Here is a 10,363-nt window from a genome sequence, read left to right as displayed (position 1 = left end):
AAAAGCAAACTAAAATTCTTGACATATATGTATCAGGAATATCCAAATCTAAGGAGGTCTAATGCGTATTCATCGTATAGTTTTATTAATGATTTCACGGTTGCACAAATCGAGCCGGAAATTTGAAGTTTCGCATACACAAAATCAATTTGAAAATGATATTGATTAGTCCACAAATCAGTCTACAACAGCCACACACAATGATACTACTACGGCCGATGACAAAGGGGGAAACTTTTGAGTTTCTAAACGTCTTCGGTGGCGGTTAGTGCCTCACTATCAGATTGATTATATATCGCATGGATATGTTGTCCCGTTGACCTATTTAGCGTCGCTGCCTAAAGCCTTAGCGTGCAGTTCCACACTAGAGTTACCGCGATTCGTTTTATCACAGCCGCCATAAAACAACCCGTAACTTTGCCAACTGTTACGCAGAAACAAACATCGTTCCAGTTGCTACTGAACTCATGCTTGTTTTGTTACATTCGATATTGCTGATCTGAAATACTTCGAGAGATGGTGGGCATCTCAGATTCGCCCCAAAGCGAATATAATTTTTTTCTTAGTCTACTTATAAATTACTATTGCGAACAAATGACAGGAACCTTATAATAGATTGTCCTCACATCACAAGTAAATACCCACAAGTATCAATATTAATAAAATAATAATAAGGATTAGGATGAAATAAAATTTTTTCTGTAATTTCAAACATTTATGCAGTAATTAATAGATTTCACGATTTAAGTTGAATGATGTGAACTAACCTTGAAAGCTTTTTGATGCAGTTTATCGGCATCACTTAATTCATCGGCACCTCTCCCTACAGCATCCCTGGCCTGTTGAGCATGAAACTCAACCCTTTGTACAGTTTCGCTCTACATAAGTACGAATTAATTTTGTTAATAATTTTCCTCGTTCATACGATCGGTATTGCAAAAGCCTTAAAGTTACAAAATGCGGATTTTATAATAAAATGAAGTCATCGTAAATGTCTGTTAGAACTTATTTACTCATGACCCAAACATTTTAGAGAACCAATTTTCGGTTATATAATAAGGTTTAAAGTTTTATTTAGAAAGTACGCGTGCAATCGCTATAAGTAAGTAAGACACGGTTTAACGCATTCCAATTTAGATCTATTCGTTTTTTGTAATTACTTTACCATGTTTTCTAGGCCGTACTATTTAAATCAATCAAAAAATTGTTGCTAAAAATGATCGGCACTAATAGTACTTCGGCTTCGAGGAGATTACATTTTCTTGATGTCAGCACAAGTAGAGCGTTTTTGTATTTTCATAGCATCGTCTGTTGCTGACTGATTTATTTAAGCAATTATCAGTTAGTCCTTCTATAAGAAATTTTAGCCTTCAATAGGTATCTTAGAAATATTCCCTTTTTATTGTTTCTACTCCTTTCGAAAGATTTCGAAGATTTGGAATTCCATCCGGAATATGCATTGAAGACCTCGGTCGCTTTAAAACTTTCATTGAATGAGGATGACTTTGACTTGAAAATTGCAGTCGAATAGGAGTTTCGCGTGCGACAAGTTTCCCCCGAATTGAATTCGAAATCACATCAAGGAAGATGGACATGGCGTTAATTTTCACCTCAATGATTTTACTATTCAAATCAGTATTCCGACCGAAGATTCAAGACGGTCGCCACACTTGTTCGCACTTGGTTTCCTTAACGCCACCTAACGATAGCTATTTTTGGAACAAATTGGATATCTCCGGTACGAGATAGCAATAGCGCCGCAATTTGGCGCAGAGCTGGCAAAACAACCGAACTCTTTGGTAGGTTTTTAATAAAGTGGTGTTTGTCGATATTATTAGTTAGGGGCGATAATTTAAAGAAACAACATATATATGGTTGTTATTGTGTATGTATTGGAAAAAAATCCGCATTATTATTGTGTTCGATTTCTGATATACTTTACCTGATCCAATACTAAGGTTTGTATCTTTAAGAATAAAACGTGTACTTCTTCTATGGATTTTTCCAACTTTTTCAACTCATTGAAACGATCCATAAGATCTCTTAAGGTTTTACGCTCCTTTTCTGTTTCTTCCAGTATCTAGGGCAGCAAAAGAAGAAAACAAAAACAACTAAACTTGCAGTAAAATTATTAAGAATGCATTCGAATATGAATTGAAAATATTTGAAAAACTTACATTCCCCACAAATAAGTTGGTTGTCTTATTTGATATTAGTTCTTCTATTTCTTCTTCTGTCGCATTGCAATTGACTGTACAAAAAGTCATTGATTAGTGTGTTATTATTATTATTATTATATATTTATGTTCATTTTTCTTTGTCTTTCTCTTTTCTTACTTATTCGGGATTGCATTTGAAGATTTTTTTTAAGTTTCTGTTCATAGTATTGCAGGAATTCTTCATTGCGTGTCCACATATTTATGTAGCTTTGATAGAGTCCATAGAATAAGGTACGTTTCATACGCGCCTCCAGACTGTAATCATCTTCCGGCGGTAGATTTGCTTTAAATTCTTGAAACTTACTCATTAATTGATTACCAAGACGAAGATTTTGTCTACGGAAATGTTCCATTTCATTTTCTATACAAAGAAGAAGAATAATAAATGATTCGATTAGCAACTCTGAAAATATATATATAGTTTATATATTTACCGTTATAGCTTCTTATATTTGTCGTTTGCACCATACGATTCATTGATTCCAGATTTGTGCTTATTTGCGCTAAATGCGTACGTATTTCCGAGTACTATGAAAAGAAAGCAAACGAAGCGAACTTATCTAGCATTGCATAGCAATTATGAACGAAATAATATCTTACTCTAATATCATCATCATATATATGTAAAGCACAAAATATCTCTCTCGTTATTGTGTTAAATTATTTAATAAAATTATTACTTATCCTCTTTCTTAGTGTTTTGTACACATCGTCAGACGACGAGAGCATAGAAACAGTGACTCACGTCAGTACGTATGTTCGAAATTCAAAATTCAGAATTCAAAATAACAAAAAGTCTCTGCAATCCTTACAAATGCTAAAAATTGTTTCTCTGCTCTTCTAAACTCTGATCAAAAAAATTATTATTAATGGTAGCAATAACTAATTAAGCAATAATAACTCCAAGGCCGCTGCAAATTGTAATTACTTGTATACGTGATATGAAACGGCTGATAGCGAGTTTTCCAACTGTTAGTGCTGCTAGTGACTTTAATTATGAAATTAGAAGGGGCGGTCAATGAAAACCATTAGATTCGTGCAGGAAGTTAGTAAACAATTTGCGTGACAAGACCAGAAAGAGTGGCAATAAAAGCCCCTCATCGTTCTACTCCAATCGGTGATATCAAGTCGGCGTTGAACAACTGAGAATCAATGTCCGTAATGTCCCCAGTATGTACCATAAATTTGCTAAAGATCCATTGCCAATATTTTATATAAACTTGATCCGTAGTGTATATAATAAGAAGATTGACGTCTTGAAATATTTCAAACATGCTGCCCTCAGAGTTGAAGCAAGCCTCTTTAAAAATCAGATGCCATCGGTGTCAAGATTTTGTACGCATAGCATAGCGTAGCATAAGTCAAAAGTGTTAAATGTGGCTTCGTTTGAATCATTTAACTAAATCCTGTACTAAGAGCGAAGAGACCCTTTCAAAGTAAGTCAGGATTGTGGACATGCAAGAATTTATTGCATGCAGCAAGTCTATTGTGTTAAATCTACCTTTGATGATTGCCTAACTAAATCCTGTACTAGTAGTGACGATACCTCTACAAAATGTGACATTTGTTTGCAAAATCTCTGTTCTTCTTAACAAGGGCTTTGAAGATAATAATAGTCTTTCTAATTACCATTATGTTCAAAAAAACGAATACTTTTTCAAAAGGTGAAGACTTGATTACGAAGCAGGTTGAGATAACAAACACTCTTTCCAATATGATGACGCTCATCGTCTCTAAACTATGCAAACAAGTCTCCAAATCGCTATGTGGAATGATAGTGGGCCTTTCAAATGCATCACTCATTTAGAAATTTTTCTTCATGAAAATTTTGTCGAAATTCTTCTTACATTAGTGATATAATTTATAATTTCCAATCAGTCCAATCATAGAGCTAGTGCTGGGCCCGCGGTTCGGGCGAAATTTGCTACTGGATGCATATCTTCTGAAAATCGTTTTAACAGGCTTTTTATATCAACATAAATTTCAAGGATTCTGATATTTTAATTAGCGCAGTTTATTATGTTCCCCGAATTTCATTAAAATGTTATGATTATGATGATTTCTTCTAGCGGTTAAAAGAAACATTTATTGCTGGTGGGCATCACACGAACTCTCATGTACTAGTCGTGCGGTTTAAGAAAAATTCTTTACTCGCTGGATTTCGTTGTGTACCTTGATATTCCCGCTAATTTACTTCGTATTCAGAGCAATGGCGATCTTAGTTCTGATCACTCTCTATTGATTAGCAACCTCATTACGACTCTTCACAATCTCCTCGTAGATCGGAGATTGCGACTTTTAGAGACTGAAACGATGACAACTTGGAATTTGATCCGAGTTTGCAAACTTCTTCCGGAATTAATGTTGCGGTGGAAGATATTAGAAATCCGGTTCATTCAGCTGACATTAATAATAAGAAAGAAGAAAACATTAAGAAAACAATGGCAAAACATTACAGATCTTCTATTTATAAGGAATTTGAGGACAATTACAAAGGATGTGCGCTTACGCTCCGTTGAGATAAAAAGTGAATTAAATAACAATTTTTCAATCAAGATCATTTCAGGCATGTTTAATGATCATTAATTATGGTAGAGTTACCATATACCTTAAACGACGGACCAAGCAAATTGATTCAGGTTGTTGAGACAGGTTGTCTTTATTAGCTGAAAGGAACTTTTTAGCCTAATAAGTTTTGTAAGAATTCAAACACAGGGAAAATATTGAAGTTTCTAGGCAGCCCACCTCTCGCGGATTGGCCTACCAGATGTATGACAGTAACTGAAGTTAAAGAAGAAATGAGCAAACTAAACGTTAGAAATATATAGTTATAATTGTGAAAGTGAAATAACTATTAAACTCTTATCACCAAAGGCTGTTGTCGTCTTACGAATAAATTTTAACAAAACGTTAGCATTGAACCACTTTGCAACTGCACGAGAAGGTGTTAACTATGGTGGCTAAGCCAAATAATATAGAATATGTAGCAAGCTCGTAATTTACTAATACCACTCTCTAAAATATTTTAAAGAATATAAAGACTATAAATACTACTGCCAGTAGTAGAGAGGAATTTATTATTCCAGTGACTAATGTCATCATGTTGTTTTTGTAAAAAGTATTGCGGTGACATATACCTAGGCGTGGAAAAGTACTTTGGCAATTACCCCATGTACTTTTTCTACGAACCACAAATTCACCTCAATCCAATGGAGTATTCAAGTACACGCTGAAAAACGTGCGCCTATTATATTTACGGTAAATTATGGGTGTTTGTTCTGCGCTATTTTTGGTGAATGGCAACAATATCAATAGCTATGTAAAATATCTCGGTTTACATGTTGAACCAAAGAAGAAGATAGAAGAATCATATAAAAACTAATCGCCAGCAAGTTGACTTCAAAACCTGAAGACTCGATTTACCGATTCGATCAGAATCTCAATTTAAATGAAGGAATAAATGGATATTATTTTAGAAGAGTATCCTTCAACAAATTTTTGCGTATGGCGTACAACTGTGGGGAACATCCACCCTGCAATCTTCCTGGAAAATATCCTTCAAAAATATCAATCTAAGACTTTCCATCGTAGAGTTAAAGCCCAAACTATACATGATGACCTCGATTATCTATTCATCAAAAATCGAATTCAATGCATTTCTCCAAGTATCTTGTCAGACTAAGTAATCAGATAAATTCCTTGGCAATATCTCTTCTAGTCGAATCCAATGCAATAAGAAGACTGAGCTTTTTTTGTTCCTTTCCAATTGTTATTCCAATGAATAACCCAAATTTACATAGCTCCGTCTTATTTATATAAATATCGTGCGCTCTGCACTGTTGTATTCTTTCAATTGGGAGGCAATAACCTCTGTTACTTTTCGCATCTATTTCCAGGAAGAAAATACTTTTAAAAGTTTTCCTAATCTCTAGAATCATTTAGAAAAATATTTAGAACGACGTATAAACATTTTTATACTTTTCACCAGTTGTGGTACCGGGAGTATATTGAGTTTACGGGAACGCATGAATGCACGATTGATTCAGAATCATTTTTAAATTGATTTAAGCGTCTCCATCCTCGTGTAAGTCTCATGTCCGTCTCTCTGATATATGACCATGGGCTTATGTGTTTTTCCTATCGGTCGCCATTTTTAAGACACTAACAAAGTTGGTTACTGGTATGATCCAATTCACTGTTAATAGCGTTTATCTTTGACCCCGCCAGCTTAACGAATTCTGTTAATATATATCTCGAGTGCGTACTCCCGTATAAACTTAATATGCTCTACGTCGTGTACGCATCCCTTGCTAATAGGGATGTGCTTCGATTTCCTTCGTTATTGACTGCGGTCGAAGTGGACAGAATATAAAAATCTTATGTACAGAATTTTTTCCAAGCAGGTCTTTATAGACACAACCCGCCCATTGAACTTGATAAAGGAATTTTCAAAACTTACTAGTTAATGGTTATAGGGTCTTTGAATTTTCGAAAAGGTAAAACCCTACAAATGGCTATTTTGCGCAAACACCGTGTAGGTTCGTCCACTGATATCTACACAATTGGCGAGCGATTCAGTAATTTGTTGCGCTCTATTTGCCTCAAGGTGTCGAGACTTACGAGCTTTACGAGATGCACAGCGACTTTTTCTCTGCATTATTGTTACTGAGAGACCATACGATTATCCTTGTCGTGCATTTAAAGAAAATCCCCGTCTTCTTTGCAATATTAATTTTCAATTCACTTTCACATTGCATCTGTAGCCAGATTAAATTTTTCAAAATGCTCGTGACCTCGTCACTTCCGTCACTTACAGTAGCGTGTTTAGCTTGTAGCCGCAATGAATCAAATAACTTTTCTACAGGTAGTCTTAATATTATCTAAAGGATCCCGTTAGGTCAACGAATCTATTCTTAATTAATAAAATACTTTACAATTTTTAGATATTCGTTAGACCCGATCGATATCTACGCATATCCAATGTTACACCATATACATTATATTATATATAAGTTTCTTGCTTCTTCTTGCATGTTCTTAAATTCTTTTTCGATTGCGGTAAGTTAAGAAAATTGAAATTTTGAAAACTTACCGGATTCAATATGGCATCGACATTACTGGAATTTTGCAGCATTTTCTCTTCTTGCTCCAATGTAAGAGAACCATTTGGAGATAACCAAGTATTTGAGCGCTTAAATGAAAACTAAAGCACATTAAACGTATGCCTCGAGGCAATGGCAAATGTGTGTGCAAAAATGTGTGTATCGTAACACAGAACACACATATATAACAAATGTATTACTCTTCTCAGATATATAGCTTTCTTTTATGATTTTGCTACATTCATATTGTATAACTCTCGCTTACCTGCATTAATTCGGGCAATCGATCTCTAGCCATTTTCAAATGTGAAGTATTTCACTTAGTATTACTAACTATCTTGGTATTAGTTAATCAATCTCGATGAAGAGAGTACATGAAGTTCTTATATTTTATCAGAGGCGCCCATAAAGTTTGATAAGGTTTTGTCACACACCTACACACATACACACACACACACACACATACACGCATACATGTACACATGTGTATTTCAATTATAAGATGCCTGAGTAGTTACAATGCACTTTATTAGCTACAAAATGAGAATTCGCCGATACATTTGTTACATTGGTACGGTGGCTGGTAGCATAAGCGTTATTATTAAATAAAACTTGAAAAGTTTATCACCGTCCGATATAGATTTCGTATATATATATATATATATACGATGGTTGCAAAGAGTTTCAACTTAAGTTTTAATATTTATATCTTTGTTTGTTAAGCTTATTGCGGTTGAAAATTCTTTTTCTTTCTCTTCCTTTTCCCAAAGTTTTTTCTTTACTTTTTAATAAAGTTTGTTTATATATATATATATATATATATATATATAGAACTGGTGCGCACAAAGAAACTTGTAGAAAGAAAACTAATATTTCTTTTTTTGTTATTCTTCAATTCGTTTTCGATGACGACGATTTGATTAGCCAGCGTATTATTGCTATTGCTTGCTTATATTAGTGTTAGTCGAACTGACTGACTGTAAAAATTGATTCATTTTTGCTTTTCTTTTTGTGTTTTTTTCTAACATTCTCTACATTTCATATGTACATATATACATATCTATATCTATATATATATATATATATATATCTTTGCTTTGTTCTCTTGTCCTCATAGATTTCCTTTGAAAAACTGTAAATACCACAACTACTGCCTTAACTATGATGACAACTATAACTAACATGATGATGATGAGACTGCAACTGCAAAGCGCTTTGCAAACAGCCGTCATAGATGGAGAAAACAAATCAAAGAGAAAAGATTATTCTCTGTGAGCTCTATAGGTTTCTATGACACAAACGTAAATGGTCGCGTCTACTCTGATGTATTTATCTATATATATAAATGTTTTTAACATTCTCATATAGTATATATATATAAATGCATGTATGTATGTATGTATATACTAAACTTTTTGATTTACAAGCGACTTGACTTACTAATAAAGTAAACGAACTATACTGATTCTTTAATAATGTAACGTATAAACGCGCTATATAGCAAAAAAAAAAAAAAAAAAAAAACAAAAAATTCATGTAGATCCGTCTACCTTTCCCTCTTTGTGTATGTAATTGAACTAAAAAATATTCTCTTAATTGTAAACACAACCAACCGCTTTTTTCTTTTCGTTGCTACTTGGAAAATGTTTGCTACTTTTTTTTTTTTTTTTTTAAATTACGTTATCAGGAGAATTTAGCGGTAAAACCGTTGAGAACATTGTACATGAAAGTCTTGTATATAATTAGGTTAATTACGCGCGAGGGTTTCGTTATTTATGTCCATCTTTAGGGAGATAGGGTATGATAATTTAATCAAACCGTTTATAACGTTTACAAGTAGGCACTGAAGTAGGCCTTCCCGAAATTTCTTAAAATTTTTGAACAGTGTAATTAAAAAAAAAAAAATTGTATATATTTTATTTTAATTATCAATCTGCTCTCTAGCCTCCGGGAAAATATTCAAGTCTTTGGGAATTTGTTTTATATATACGCATGCGTACGATACAGTGTCAAAGCAAGGGTTTAAGTTACTTTTTTAGCTTCATTGGAGAGAAAGCCTGTGTCCCCATTAATGCTTTCGTTATAAAATGTTTCTTGGTAATCGTGGTTCTCGCGATCGTATTCGCACCATCTCTTCAAGTATCATAAGTGAGATCGATGTTCTTTATAGTTGGTAACTTATTCGTCATAGACTCTTCTTTTTTTTCTTCTTTCATGGCATTATGTAACATGTGTTTAGATTTTTACAACTAAGGTAAAACTCTTTAGTTTAGTTTTTTCTCCATCATACGACGATGGTCGAGAATATATCGAGAATGTTCACTTTGTTCTCCGAGGTGTTTCAAATGAAATTGCAAAACTAATATACTCTTGCCTTAAAGTAACGGTTTCGAAAATTACATTTTTGAACAGCAACTCACGTTTCAGTTAAAAAAGAAATATGCAAAGCATACTTGCCCTTTTAGCTTTCTTTTAAGCCATCAACTCAAGCAAAAATATGTGAAAACGCGCGCAATAGAATCAACAGATTGGTTAGATTAAATTAAAACTAAGATTGCACTCAAACGCAATTAACATCAAGACCGCATAGGTAACTGAGTAGCTGAGTAGGTAAGAATTGCGGCTATCAAATCTGTGTGCACGGGTTCAAATGTCTCCATGTCGTAGAGTTTACTTTGATTGCAGTTATAGTGAGTGCAATACTGCTCTTTGCATAACAGTTATCGATTAGGCACATGTATGCACTAAGCTGCGATCGCTTCCTCCCCTCTTTCTTTTCATTTCCCCATTTTTGTTCGACCTTTACGAGTTGGGAACGTTCCCTGAATCACTGATAATATTATAAACAAAAACTAGGTCCAATATCAAAATCAAGTGCAACCTCATACATCCATATGACAGTGCGGTAGTGCGGTAGCGGACTAAGAAATTTTTATTTACTGAAGAGCAGAGATTTTTCTATACCTCACACTACTAAACGGTAAAAAAAGTATCGTAGTCTCGTTAGAAATCGGTCGGCTTTCTTTGACACCTATCAAATGA

At 34.0% G+C, this 10,363-nt stretch overlaps 1 protein-coding gene across 4 annotated transcripts; it reads right to left on the bottom strand.

Moving 5' to 3' along the window:
• Window positions 1-389: 389 nt before the first annotated feature.
• LOC119642225 (syntaxin-4) lies at window positions 390-9,384 on the bottom strand. 4 transcript variants are annotated; one of them, XM_038041307.1, is made up of 8 exons: window positions 9,353-9,384; window positions 7,312-7,422; window positions 2,654-2,747; window positions 2,338-2,580; window positions 2,178-2,251; window positions 1,943-2,080; window positions 768-878; window positions 390-699 (listed from the first exon to the last, which is right to left on the bottom strand). In XM_038041307.1, exons 2-8 carry the CDS (start codon window positions 7,351-7,353, stop codon window positions 628-630), a joined length of 774 nt encoding a protein of 257 aa, XP_037897235.1. In that variant the 5' UTR covers window positions 7,354-7,422; window positions 9,353-9,384; the 3' UTR covers window positions 390-627. The 4 variants fall into 4 exon arrangements, with proteins under 4 accessions (XP_037897235.1, XP_037897212.1, XP_037897219.1 ...); XM_038041284.1 differs by lacking the exon at window positions 9,353-9,384 and adding an exon at window positions 7,587-8,119; XM_038041291.1 differs by lacking the exon at window positions 9,353-9,384 and adding an exon at window positions 7,587-8,119 and having other exon boundaries at window positions 7,312-7,410.
• Between the last annotated feature and the right edge of the window lie 979 nt (window positions 9,385-10,363).

The sequence above is a fragment of the Glossina fuscipes genome, unplaced genomic scaffold, assembly GCF_014805625.2.
Source record: "Glossina fuscipes isolate IAEA_lab_2018 unplaced genomic scaffold, Yale_Gfus_2 0, whole genome shotgun sequence".
NCBI classification, from domain to species: Eukaryota; Metazoa; Arthropoda; class Insecta; order Diptera; family Glossinidae; genus Glossina; species Glossina fuscipes.
Note: the sequence above shows the minus strand (reverse complement) of the source record. Positions and strands in the feature narration are given on the sequence as shown.

Coding starts and splice junctions, on each gene's coding strand:
- LOC119642225 (XM_038041284.1), bottom strand. CDS start 7,619: ATGGCTAGAGATCGATTGCCCGAATTAATGCAG. Junction 879..1,942: donor AAACCTTAGTATTGGATCAG/GTAAAGTATATC, acceptor GTACTTATGTAG/AGCGAAACTGTACAAAGGGT. Junction 700..767: donor TGCATCAAAAAGCTTTCAAG/GTTAGTTCACAT, acceptor TTGAAATTACAG/AAAAAATTTTATTTCATCCT.